The sequence below is a fragment of the Coturnix japonica genome, unplaced genomic scaffold, assembly GCF_054131305.1.
Source record: "Coturnix japonica strain WE unplaced genomic scaffold, WE-NBRP24 Scf054, whole genome shotgun sequence".
In the NCBI taxonomy this organism is placed as follows: Eukaryota; Metazoa; Chordata; class Aves; order Galliformes; family Phasianidae; genus Coturnix; species Coturnix japonica.
Window position 1 is genome coordinate 874,222 of NW_028188957.1, and position 13,627 is coordinate 887,848.

The window sequence follows — 13,627 nt, forward strand, 5'->3', positions numbered from 1 at the left end:
GGGTGACTAAAGGCTCCGGGTGACACAATGAAGGCCTTGGGGTGACAACATGGAGGCCTTGGGGTGACACAATGGAGGCCTTTGGGGTGACACAGAGGAGACATTGGGGTGACAACATGGAGGCCTTTGGGGTGACTAAAGAGAGGCCTTGGGGTGACACAGTGGAGGCCTCGGGGTGACTAAAGGGTCGGGGTGACACAATGGAGGCCTTGGGGTGACACAATGGAGTGCTTTGGGGTGACACAAGTGAAGCCTTGGGGTGACACAGAGGAGACATTGGGGTGACTAAAGGCTCAGGGTGACACAGTGGAGGCCTTGGGGTGACACAATGGAGTGCAGTGGGGGGCTAAATAGAGGCCTTGGGGTGACATTGGATTCCCTTGGGGTGACTAAAGGCGAGGGGTGACACAATGGAGTCCCTTGGGGTGACATAAGAGAGGCCTTGGGGTGACAGAGGAGACATTGGGGTGACAGTAGGGTCAGGGTGACACAATGGAGGCCTTTGGGGTGACACAAGTGAAGCCTTGGGGTGACACAGAGGGGACCTTGGGGTGACACAATGGAGGCCTTGGGGTGACATAAAGGGGACCTTGGGGTGACAAAAGGGTCGGGATGATACAGTGGGGTCCTTTGGGGTGACAACATGGAGGCCTTGGGGTGACATTGGAGTGCATTGGGGTGACATTGGAGGCCTTGGGGTGACATTGGAGTGCATTGGGGTGACATTGGAGGCCTTGGGGTGACATTGGAGTGCATTGGGGTGACAACATGGAGGCCTTGGGGTGACATTGGAGTGCATTGGGGTGACACAAATGAGGCCTTGGGGTGACATTGGAGTCCTTTGGGGTGACACATTGGAGTGCATTGGGGTGACAGAAGGGTCCAGGTGACACAAAAGGGACCTTGGGGTGACATTGGAGTCCTTCAGGGTGACTAAAGGCAAGGGGTGACACAATGGAGGCCTTGGGGTGACACAAGTGAAGCCTTGGGGTGACACAGTGGAGGCCTTTGGGGTGACACAATGGAGTCCCTTGGGGTGACACAAAGGGTCAGTGTGGCACATTGGAGTGCAATGGGGTGACACAAAGGGGACCTTGGGGTGACATTGGGGTCCTTTAGGGAGACTAAAGGGTCGGGGTGACACAATGGAGGGCATTGGGGTGACTAAAGAGAGGCCTTGGGGTGACACAAGTGAAGCCTGGGGGTGACACAGAGGGGACCTTGGAGTGACAGAAGGCTTGGGGTGACACAATGGAGGGTATTGGGGTGACACAGAGGAGACGTTGGGGTGACACAATGGAGGCCCATGGGGTGACATAAAGGGGACCTTGGGGTGACATTGGGGTCCTTTAGGGAGACTAAAGGGTCGAGGTGACACAGTGGAGGCCTTTGGGGTGACACAATGGAGACATTGGGGTGACAGAAGGGTCTGGGTGACACAATGGAGTGCAGTGGGGTGACTAAAGAGAGGCCTTGGGGTGACAAAAGGGTCAGGGTGACACAATGGAGGCCTTGGGGTGACATAAAGGGGACCTTGGGGTGACATAGGAGTCCCTTGGGGTGACTAAAGGGTCGGGGTGACACAATGGAGTCCCTTGGGGTGACTAAATAGAGGCCTTGGGGTGACACAATGGAGGCCCATGGGGTGACATAAAGGGGACCTTGGGGTGACATAGGAATCCCTTGGGGTGACTAAAGGGTCGGGGTGACACAACGGAGGCCTTGGGGTGACACAATGGAGTGCATTGGGGTGACATAAAGGGTCGGGGTGACACAGAGGAGACATTGGGGTGACACAATGGAGGCCTTGGGGTGACATAAAGGGGATCTTGGGGTGACATAGGAGTCCCTTGGGGTGACTAAAGGTTTGGGGTGACTAAAGAGAGGCCTTGGGGTGACACAAGTGAAGCCTTGGGGTGACACAATGGAGGGCATTGGGGTGACATAAAGGGGATCTTGGGGTGACATTGGGGTCCCTTGGGGTGACTAAAGGGTCGGGGTGATACAATGGAGTCCTTTGGGGTGACACAGAGGGGACATTGGGGTGACACAGAGGGGACATTGGGGTGAGCCCATCTTTAGGGTGACACAGGGGTGTCCCATAGGGTGACACAGAGGGGATTTAGGGTGACCCCATCTTTAGGGTGACCTGGGGTGTCCCATAGGGTGACACAGAGGTGTCCCATAGGGTGACCCCATCTTTAGGGTGACACAGGGGTGTCCTATAGGGTGACCTGGGGTGTCCTATAGGGTGACACAGAGGGGATCTTAGGGTGACCCCAGCTTTAGGGTGACCTGGGGTGTCCCATAGGGTGACACAGGGGATCTTAGGGTGACCCCATCTTTAGGGTGACACAGGGGTGTCCCATAGGGTGACACAGAGGGGATTTAGGGTGACCCCATCTTTAGGGTGACACAGGGGTGTCCCATAGGGTGACCCCATCTTTAGGGTGACACAGGGGTGTCCCATAGGGTGACACAGAGGGGATTTAGGGTGACCCCATCTTTAGGGTGACACAGGGGTGTCCCATAGGGTGACCCCATCTTTAGGGTGACACAGAGGTGTCCCATAGGGTGACCCCATCTTTAGGGTGACCTGGGGTGTCCCATAGGGTGACACAGAGGTGTCCCATAGGGTGACCCCATCTTTAGGGTGACACAGAGGTGTCCCATAGGGTGACACAGGGGTGTCCCATAGGGTGACACTGGGGATTTAGGGTGACCCCATCTTTAGGGTGACCAGGGGTGTCCCATAGGGTGACACAGGGGATTTAGGGTGACCCCATCTTTAGGGTGACCTGGGGTGTCCCATAGGGTGACACAGAGGTGTCCTATAGGGTGACACAGAGGTGTCCCATAGGGTGACCCCATCTTTAGGGTGACACAGAGGTGTCCCATAGGGTGACACAGAGGGGATATAGGGTGACCCCATCTTTAGGGTGACCTGGGGTGGAGGGGGGGGTGACCCCAACCCATGATGGTGGCATTGCTGGGGGGGGGGGGGGGAACATATTGGGTGTTACTATGGGGGGAGGGGACACTTTGGGGTGTCAGTATGGGGGGGGAGGGGACACTTGGGGGGTTGGGGACATTTGGGGTGTCACTATGGGGGGGGGTGACATTGGGGTGTCACTGTGGGGGGGAGACATTATGGGTGTCACTATGGGGGGGGAGGGGACATTATAGGGTGTCACTGGGGTGGGGGGAGGGGACATTATGGGTGTCACTATGGGGGTGGTTTGGGGTTGAGGAGGGGACATAATGGGTGTCACTATGGGGGGGGGACATTATGGGTGTCACTATGGGGGAGGAGGGGACATTATGGGTGTCACTATGGGGGGGGGACATTATGGGTGTCACTATGGGGGAGGAGGGGACATTATGGGTGTCACTATGGGGGGGGGACATTTGGGGTGTTGGGTTGGGGGGGGTGAGGAGACATAGGGGACATTTGGGGTGTCACCTTTGGGGGGGGAGGGGACATTATGGGTGTCACTATGGGGGGGGGGGACATTTGGGGTCACATTTTAGGGTGTCACCATGGGTGGGGTGGGGGAGGGGACATTATAGGGTGTCATTGTGGGGCAGGAGGGGACATTTGGGGTGTCACCATGGTGGGGGGGCGGGGGGAGGGGGGGACATAGGGGACATTATGGGTGTCAATATGGGGGGGGACACTTTGGGGTGTCACTTTGGGGTGGGGGGAGGGGACATTTAGGGTGTCATTATGGGGGGGTGCGGGGGGGTGGGGACATTATGGGTGTCACTATGGGGGGGGACATTTTGGGGTGTCACTATGGGGGGGGGAGGGGACATTTGGGGTCACACTTTAGGGTGTCACCATCAGTGGGGGGGAGGGGACATTTGGGGTGACACTATGGGGTGGGGGGAGGGGACCTTATGGGTGTCATTTTGGGGTGGGGGGGGAAGGGACATTATGGGTGTCACTATGGGGGGGGACATTTTGGGGTCCCATTTTAGGGTGTTACAATGGGTGGGGGTGTCATTTGGGGTGTTACTATGGGGGGGGAGGGGACATAATAGGGTGTCACTATGGGGGGGGGGGGACATTATGGGTGTCACTATGGGGGGGGACATTATGGGTGTCACTATGGGGAGGGGACATTTGGGGTCACATTATAGGGTGTCACCATCAGTGGGGGGAGGGGACATAATAGGGTGTCACTATGGGGGGGGGGAGGGGACATTATGGGTGTCACTATGGGGGGGGACATTTTGGGGTCACACTTTAGGGTGTTACAATGGGTGGGGGGGTCATTTGGGGTGTTACTAGGGGGGGGAGGGGACATTATAGGGTGTCATTTGGGGGGGTGGAGGGGGAAAGGGACATGATGGGTGTCACTATGGGGGGGGACATTTTGGGGTGTCGCTATGGGGGGGGAGGGGACATTTGGGGTCACACTTTAGGGTGTCACCATTAGTGGGGGGGGAGGGGACATTATAGGGTGTCACTATGGGGGGGGGAGGGGACATTATGGGTGTCACTTTGGGGTGGGGGGAGGGGACATTATGGGTGTCACTATGGGGGGGGGACATTTTGGGGTGTCACTATGGGGGGGGGGGGGACATTTGGGGTCACATTTTAGGGTGTCACCATTAGTGGGGGGGAGGGGACATAATAGGGTGTCACTATGGGGGGGGGAGGGGACATTATGGGTGTCATTTGGGGGGGTGGGGGGGGAAGGGACATTATGGGTGTCACTATGGGGGGGAGGGGACATTTGGGGTGTCACTATGGGGGGGGGGAGGGGACCTTATGGGTGTCATTTGGGGGGGTGGGGGGGGAAGGGACATGGGTGTCACTATGGGGGGGGGACATTTTGGGGTCACATTTTAGGGTGTTACAATGGGTGGGGGGGTCATTTGGGGTGTTACTATGGGGGGGGAGGGGACATAATAGGGTGTCACTTTGGGGTGGGGAGGGGACATTATGGGTGTCACTATGGGGAGGGACATTATGGGTGTCACTATGGGGGGGGACATTATGGGTGTCACTATGGGGGGGGGAGGGGACATTTGGGGTCCCATTTTAGGGTGTCACCATCAGTGGGGGGGGGGACATAATAGGGTGTCACTATGGGGGGGGGGAGGGGACATTATGGGTGTCATTTGGGGGTGGGGGGGGAAGGGACATTATGGGTGTCACTATGGGGGGGAGGGGACATTTGGGGTGTCACTATGGGGGGGGGGAGGGGACCTTATGGGTGTCATTTGGGGGGGTGGGGGGGGAAGGGACATGGGTGTCACTATGGGGGGGGACATTTTGGGGTCACATTTTAGGGTGTTACAATGGGTGGGGGGGGTCATTTGGGGTGTTACTATGGGGGGGGAGGGGACATTATAGGGTGTCATTTTGGGGTGGGGGGGGGACATTATGGGTGTCACTATGGGGGGGGACATTTTGGGGTCACACTTTAGGGTGTCACCATCAGTGGGGGGGAGGGGACATTTGGGGTGACACTATGGGGGGGGGAGGGGACATTATGGGTGTCATTTGGGGGGGGTGGAGGGGGGAAGGGACATGGGTGTCACTATGGGGGGGGACATTATGGGTGTCACTATGGGGGGGGACATTTGGGGTCACATTATAGGGTGTCACCATCAGTGGGGGGGAGGGGACATAATAGGGTGTCACTATGGGGGGGGGAGGGGACCTTATGGGTGTCACTATGGGGGGGGGGAGGGGACCTTATGGGTGTCATTTGGGGGGGTGGGGGGGGAAGGGACATGGGTGTCACTATGGGGGGGGACATTTTGGGGTCACATTTTAGGGTGTTACAATGGGTGGGGGGGTCAATTGGGGTGTTACTATGGGGGGGGGAGGGGACATTATAGGGTGTCACTTTGGGGTGGGGGGAGGGGACATTATGGGTGTCACTATGGGGGGGGACATTTTGGGGTCACACTTTAGGGTGTCACCATCAGTGGGGGGGATGGGACATTTGGGGTGACACTATGGGTGGGGGGGGACATAATAGGGTGTCACTTTGGGGTGGGGGGAGGGGACATTATGGGTGTCACTATGGGGGGGGGACATTATGGGTGTCACTATGGGGGGGGGGAGGGGACATTTGGGGTCACATTTTAGGGTGTCACCATCAGTGGGGGAGGGGACATAATAGGGTGTCACTATGGGGGTGGGGAGGGGACATAATGGGTGTCATTTGGGGGGGGTTTGGGGTTGAGGAGGGGACATTATGGGTGTTGAGGGGGACATTTTGGGGTCACATTTTAGGGTGTTACAATGGGTGGGGGGGGTCATTTGGGGTGTTACTATGGGGGGGGAGGGGACATTATAGGGTGTCACTTTGGGGTGGGGGGAGGGGACATTATGGGTGTCACTATGGGGGGGGACATTTTGGGGTCACACTTTAGGGTGTCACCATCAGTGGGGGGAGGGGACATTTGGGATGACATTATGGGGGGGGGGAGGGGACCTTATGGGTGTCATTTGGGGGGGTGGGGGGGGAAGGGACATTATGGGTGTCACTATGGGGGGGGGACATTTTGGGGTGTCGCTATGGGGGGGGAGGGGACATTTGGGGTCACATTATAGGGTGTCACCATTAGTGGGGGGGAGGGGACATTTGGGGTGTCACTATGGGGGGGGGGGAGGGGACATTATGGGTGTCACTATGGGGGGGGACATTTTGGGGTCACACTTTAGGGTGTCACCATCAGTGGGGGGGAGGGGACATTTGGGGTGACACTATGGGTGGGGGGGGGGGACATTATGGGTGTCATTTGGGGGGGGTTTGGGGTTGAGGAGGGGACATTATGGGTGTTGGGGGGGACATTTTGGGGTCACATTATAGGGTGTTACAATGGGTGGGGGGGTCATTTGGGGTGTTACTATGGGGGGGGGAGGGGACATTATAGGGTGTCACTTTGGGGTGGGGGGAGGGGACATTATGGGTGTCACTATGGGGGGGGACATTTTGGGGTCACACTTTAGGGTCTCACCATCAGTGGGGGGGAGGGGACATTTGGGGTGACACTATGGGTGGGGGGGGGGGACATTATGGGTGTCATTTGGGGGGGGTTTGGGGTTGAGGAGGGGACATTATGGGTGTTGGGGGGGACATTTTGGGGTCACATTATAGGGTGTTACAATGGGTGGGGGGGTCATTTGGGGTGTTACTATGGGGGGGGGAGGGGACATTATAGGGTGTCACTATGGGGGGGGAGGGGACATTATGGGTGTCATTTTGGGGTGGGGGGAGGGGACATTATGGGTGTCACTATGGGGGGGGACATTTGGGGTCACATTATAGGGTGTCACCATCAGTGGGGGGGAGGGGTCATTTGGGGTGTCACTGGGGGGGGGGGCGGGGACATTTGGGGTCCCATTTTAGGGTGTTACAATGGGTGGGGGGGTCATTTGGGGTGACACTATGGGGGGGGAGGGGACATAATAGGGTGTCACTTTGGGGTGGGGGGAGGGGACCTTATGGGTGTCACTATGGGGTGGGGACATTTTGGGGTGTCGCTATGGGGGGGGAGGGGACATTTGGGGTCACACTTTAGGGTGTCACCATCAGTGGGGGGGAGGGGACATAATAGGGTGTCACTATGGGGGGGGGAGGGGACCTTATGGGTGTCACTATGGGGGGGGGGGAGGGGACATAATAGGGTGTCACTATGGGGGGGGGGAGGGGACCTTATGGGTGTCATTTGGGGGGGTGGGGGGGAAGGGACATTATGGGTGTCACTATGGGGGGGGGACATTTTCGGGTCCCATTTTAGGGTGTCACCATATGGAGGTGGGGGGGAGGGGACATTTGGGGTGACACTTTGGGGTGGGACACTTTGGGGTGTCACTATGGGGGGGGACATTTTGGGGTCACACTTTAGGGTGTCACCATGGGTGGGGGGGGAGGGGACATAATAGGGTGTCACTATGGGGGGGGGAGGGGACCTTATGGGTGTCATTTGGGGGGGTGGGGGGGGAAGGGACATTATGGGTGTCACTATGGGGGGGGGAGGGGACATTATGGGTGTCACTATGGGGGGGGACATTTTGGGGTCACATTTTAGGGTGTTACAATGGGTGGGGGGGTCATTTGGGGTGTTACTATGGGGGGGGGAGGGGACATTATAGGGTGACACTATGGGTGGGGGGGGGACATTATGGGTGTCATTTGGGGGGGGTGGAGGGGGGAAGGGACATTATGGGTGTCACTATGGGGGGGGACATTATGGGTGTCACTATGGGGGGGGAGGGGACATTTGGGGTCACATTATAGGGTGTCACCATCAGTGGGGGGGGGGGACATAATAGGGTGTCACTATGGGGGGGGGAGGGGACATAATAGGGTGTCACTATGGGGGGGGGGAGGGGACCTTATGGGTGTCATTTGGGGGGGTGGGGGGGGAAGGGACATGGGTGTCACTATGGGGGGGGACATTTTGGGGTCCCATTTTAGGGTGTTACAATGGGTGGGGGGGTCATTTGGGGTGTTACTATGGGGGGGGAGGGGACATTATAGGGTGTCATTTTGGGGTGGGGGGGGGACATTATGGGTGTCACTATGGGGGGGGACATTTTGGGGTCACACTTTAGGGTGTCACCATGAGTGGGGGGGAGGGGACATAATGGGTGTCATTTGGGGGGGGTTTGGGGTTGAGGAGGGGACATTATGGGTGTTGGGGGGGACATTTTGGGGTCACATTATAGGGTGTTACAATGGGTGGGGGGGTCATTTGGGGTGTTACTATGGGGGGGGGAGGGGACATTATAGGGTGACACTATGGGTGGGGGGGGGGACATTATGGGTGTCATTTGGGGGGGGTGGAGGGGGGAAGGGACATTATGGGTGTCACTATGGGGGGGGGAGGGGACATTTGGGGTCCCATTTTAGGGTGTCACCATCAGTGGGGGGGGGGACATAATAGGGTGTCACTATGGGGGGGGGGGAATGACATTATGGGTGTCATTGTGAGGGGGGAGGGGACACTGGGGTCCCATTTTAGGGTGTCACCATATGAGGTTGGGGTGGGGGGTGTTGGTGGCCCCATAGTGTGACTCACCCCCCCCCCCTCCCCCCTTTGTCCCTTTGCCCACAGACGTGGCTGGTGTCGCAATGAACTGCCGCCCTTTGGCACCCTATGGGGGGGGGGGGGGGGGTCCTTTGGGTGCCTCTATGGGGTGACGGCACCGACCTTTGTGACCCCCCCCCCCCTTTTTTTCTATTCCCCCCCCCCTCCAGGTATTGAGCAATGCAAGGCTGTTCCTGGAGAACCTCATTAAGTGAGTAATTGATGGGTAATTAGGGGGGAATTAATGGGGGGGGAGAGGGGGAGAAGGGGGGAGGGGAGGGAAGAGGGGTTAGGGTTGGGGGGGGAGGGGTTGGAGGGGGAGGGGGGGATATAAGGGAGGGTAGAGTGGGGGATATAGTGGGGGGTAGAGGGGGGGATATGGGGGGGGAGGGGAGGGGGGAGGAGAGGGGGGGATATGGGGTGGGGATATGGGAGGGGAAAGAGGGGGGGTAGAGGAGGAGGGTATGGGGGGGGAGAGGTGGGGGATATGGGGGGGGGGGGGGGAGGGGAGGGGGGAAGGGGGGTAGAGGGGGGATATGGAGAGGGGAGGGGAGAAGGGGGTAGGGGGGAGAAGGGAGGGGATATGGGGGGGGAGAGAGGGGGGTGATATGGGGAGGGAGGGAGAGGGGGGGGAATATGGGTGGGGGAAAGAGGGGGAGTAGAGGGGGGATATGGGGGAGATATGGGGGGAGAGGGGGGGGATATGGGGAGGTAGAGTTGGGGATATGGGGAAGTGGGGGAGAGGGGAGGGAGGGGGGGTAGAGGAGGGGGAGGGGGGGATATGGGGAGGGGGGGAGAGAGGGGGGGAGAAGGGGGGAGAGAGGGAGAGGGGAGAGGGGGGATATGGGGAGGGGGGGTATATGGGGAGGGGGGATACAGGGGGGAGATATGGGGGGGTTAGAGTGGGGAATATGGGGAGGGGGGATTTTGGGGGGGGTAGAGGGGGATATGGGGAGGGGGCAGGGGGGGTAGATGGGGGGGATATGGGGAGGGTGGGGGAAAAGGGGGAGGGGGGGAGGGGGGTACAGGGGGGTAGAGGGAGGGGATATGTGGGGGGAGAGGTGGGGGATATGGGGGGGAGGGGGGAGTAGAGGGGGAGGGACATGAGGAGGGGGGGTAGAGGGGGGATATGGGGAGGGGGGGAGGGGGGGAGAGGGGAGGGTATATGGGGAGGGGGGGGAGAGGTGTGGGATATGGGGAGGGGGTAGAGAGGGGGGAGGGGGTGGGGAGGAGGGGAAATATGGGGAGAGGGGGGTAAAGGGCGGATATGGGGAGGGGGGGGAGAGAGGGGAGGGATACGGGGAGAGGGGGGGATATGGGGGGGTAGAAAGGGGCTTGATATGGGGTGGGAGGTGGGGGGATATGGAGAGAGGGGGAGGGAGGGTAGGGAGGGGGATATGGGGGGGAGAGGGGGGATAGAGGGTGGGGGATATGGGGAGGGGGGGAAAGAGGGGGGTAAGGGGGGATGGGGGGGGATATGGGGAGGGGGGGGAGATGGGGGGGAATATGGGGAGAGGAGGGATAGGGGGGGATACTGGGGGGGATAGGGGGGGGGAATATGGGGAGGGGGGGGTAGGGATATGGGGGGGAGAGAGGAGGGGAGAAGGGGGGAGGGGGGGATATGGGAAGGGGGGGATATGGGGGGGTAGAGGGGGATATGGGGAGGGGGGAGAGAGGGAGGGGGTAGAAGGGAGGATATGGGGGGGGAGGGGGGGGAGAGGGGAGTAGAGGGGGGTAGAGGAGGGGGGATGGGGGGGTAGAGGGGGGGTTATGGGGAGGGGGTGATGGGGGGGTAGAGGGGGGTTATGGGGGGGATATGGGGTGGGAGAGGTGGGGGATATGGGGGGGAGGGGGAGTAGAGGGGGAGGGACGTGAGGAGGGGGATAGAGGGGGGATATGGGGGGGGATATGGGGAGTGGGGGAGATATGGGGGTGATACATGGGGAGGGGGGGTGGTGGGGGGGGGGGGGAGAGGGGGGTAGAATGGGGGGGTAAGAGGGGGGGGTAGAGGGGGGAATATGGGGAGGGGGGAGAGGGGGGGATATGGGGAAAGGGGGGGAATATGGGGAGGGGGGAGAGGGGGGATATGGGGAAAGGGGGGGAATATGGGGAGGTGGGGGATATTGGGGGGGGAGAGGGGAGGTAGAGGGGGGGAATATGGGGGGGGAGAGGAGGGGGGACATGGGGAGGGAGGGGAGGGGGGGGGAGAGGGGGAAGGGAGGTGGAGAGGGGGCAGTGGGGGTCCCCCCCCCCCATGTTGTTGAGGTCACGTGACCCTGAAGGTGCCCCCCCCCCCCCCCCCCCATAGATACGGGATCCTGGTGGACCCCATCCAGGTGGTCTCGTTGTTCCTCAAAGACCCCTACAGCTGGCCAGCACCGTGTCTGCTCATCGGTCAGTGGGGGGGGATGGGGCTGGGGGTCCTAATGTGGGGCTGGGGTGGGGCTGGGGGTCCTAATGTGGGGCAGAGGTGGGGCTGGGGGTCCTAATGTGGGGCAGAGGAGGGGCTGGGGGTCCCAGTGTGGGGCTGGGGTGGGGCTGGGGTCCCAATGTGGGGCAGAGGAGGGGCTGGGGGTCCCAGTGTGGGGCTGGGGTGGGGCTGGGGTCCCAATGTGGGGCAGAGGAGGGGCTGGGGGTCCCAGTGTGGGGCTGGGGTGGGGCTGGGCGTCCTAATGTGGGGCTGGGGTGGGGTGGGGGTCCTAATGTGGGGCAGAGGTTGGGGGGGGGGTCTCAGTGTGGGGCAGAGGAGGGGCTGGGGGTCCCACTGTGGGGCAGGGCTGGGGTGGGGGTCCCAGTGTGGGGCTGGGGGTCCCAATATGGGGCTAGAGGCCCAAATGTGGGGCAGGGGTGGGGCTGAAGGTCTCAGTGTGGGGTGGGGGTCCCAGTGTTGGGTGGGGGTACCATTGTGGGGCTGGGGTTGGGGCTGGGGGTCTCAATGTGGGGCTGGGGTCCCAATGTGGGGCTGGGGTCTCAGTGTGGGGCTGGGGTGGGGCTGGGGGTCCTAATGTGGGACAGAGGTGGGGTGGGGTGGGGGTTCCCAGTGTGGGGCAGGGCTGGGCTGGGGGTCCCAATGTGGGGCTGGGGTCTCAGTGTGGGGTGGGGGGGGTCCCAATGTACAGTGGGGAGGCCTGGGAGTCCTAGTGTGGGATGGGGGTCTCAATGTGGGGCAGGGGTGGGGCTGGGGTCTCAGTGTGGGGTGGGGGTCCCAGTGTTGGGTGGGGGTACCATTGTGGGGCTGGGGTGGGGCTGGGGGCCTCAATGTGGGGCTGGGGTCTCAGTGTGGGGCTGGGGTGGTGCTGGGGGTCCTAATGTGGGGCAGAGGTGGGGGGGGGGGTCTCAGTGTGGGGCAGAGGTGGGGCTGGGGGTCCTAATGTGGGGCTGGGGTGGGGCTGGGGGTCCTAATGTGGGGCAGAGGAGGGGCTGGGGGTCCTAATGTGGGGCTGGGGTGGGGTGGGGGTCCCAGTGTGGGGCTGGGGGTCCCAATATGGGGCTAGAGGCCCAAATGTGGGGCAGGGGTGGGGCTGAAGGTCTCAGTGTGGGGTGGGGGTCCCAGTGTTGGGTGGGGGTTACCATTGTGGGGCTGGGTTGGGGCTGGGGGTCTCAATGTGGGGCTGGGGGCTGGGGTGGGGTGGGGGTCCTAATGTGGGGCAGAGGTGGGGGGGGGGGTCTCAGTGTGGGGCAGAGGAGGGGCTGGGGGTCCCACTGTGGGGCAGGGCTGGGGTGGGGGTCCCAGTGTGGGGCTGGGGGTCCCAATATGAGGCTAGAGGCCCAAATGTGGGGCAGGGGTGGGGCTGAAGGTCTCAGTGTGGGGTGGGGGTCCCAGTGTTGGGTGGGGGTACCATTGTGGGGCTGGGGTGGGGCTGGGGGTCTCAATGTGGGGCTGGGGTCCCAATGTGGGGCTGGGGTCTCAGTGTGGGGCTAGGGTGGGGCTGGGGGTCCTAATGTGGGACAGAGGTGGGGTGGGGTGGGGGTCCCAGTGTGGGGCAGGGCTGGGCTGGGGGTCCCAATGTGGGGCTGGGGTCTCAGTGTGGGGTGGGGGGGGTCCCAATGTACAGTGGGGAGGCCTGGGAGTCCTAGTGTGGGATGGGGGTCTCAATGTGGGGCAGGGGTGGGGCTGGGGTCTCAGTGTGGGGTGGGGGTCCCAGTGTTGGGTGGGGGTACCATTGTGGGGCTGGGGTGGGGCTGGGGGCCTCAGTGTGGGGCTGGGGTCCCAATGTGGGGCTGGGGTCTCAGTGTGGGGCTAGGGTGGGGCTGGGGGTCCTAATGTGGGACAGAGGTGGGGTGGGGTGGGGGTTCCCAGTGTGGGGCAGGGCTGGGCTGGGGGTCCCAATGTGGGGCTGGGGTCTCAGTGTGGGGTGGGGGGGGTCCCAATGTACAGTGGGGAGGCCTGGGAGTCCTAGTGTGGGATGGGGGTCTCAATGTGGGGCAGGGATGGGGCTGAAGGTCTCAGTGTGGGGTGGGGGTCCCAGTGTTGGGTGGGGGTACCATTGTGGGGCTGGGGTGGGGCTGGGGGTCTCAATGTGGGGCTGGGGTCCCAATGTGGGGCTGGGGTCTCAGTGTGGGGCTG

General features: G+C 61.2%; 1 protein-coding gene across 4 annotated transcripts in view; it reads left to right on the forward strand.

Moving 5' to 3' along the window:
• The window catches only part of DGAT1 (diacylglycerol O-acyltransferase 1), a 90,604-nt gene that overhangs the window by 17,176 nt on the left and 59,801 nt on the right, over positions 1–13,627 (forward strand). For all 4 annotated transcript variants that reach the window (XR_014941028.1, XM_085533141.1, XM_085533142.1 and 1 more), the window contains exons 3-4: positions 9,231–9,271; positions 11,369–11,454. Coding sequence is in view for 3 of the 4 variants with exons in the window: in XM_085533141.1 (XP_085389267.1) it covers positions 9,231–9,271; positions 11,369–11,454 (127 nt within the window). In the remaining variant the exon portion in view is untranslated. The remainder of the gene's footprint in view (positions 1–9,230; positions 9,272–11,368; positions 11,455–13,627) is intronic.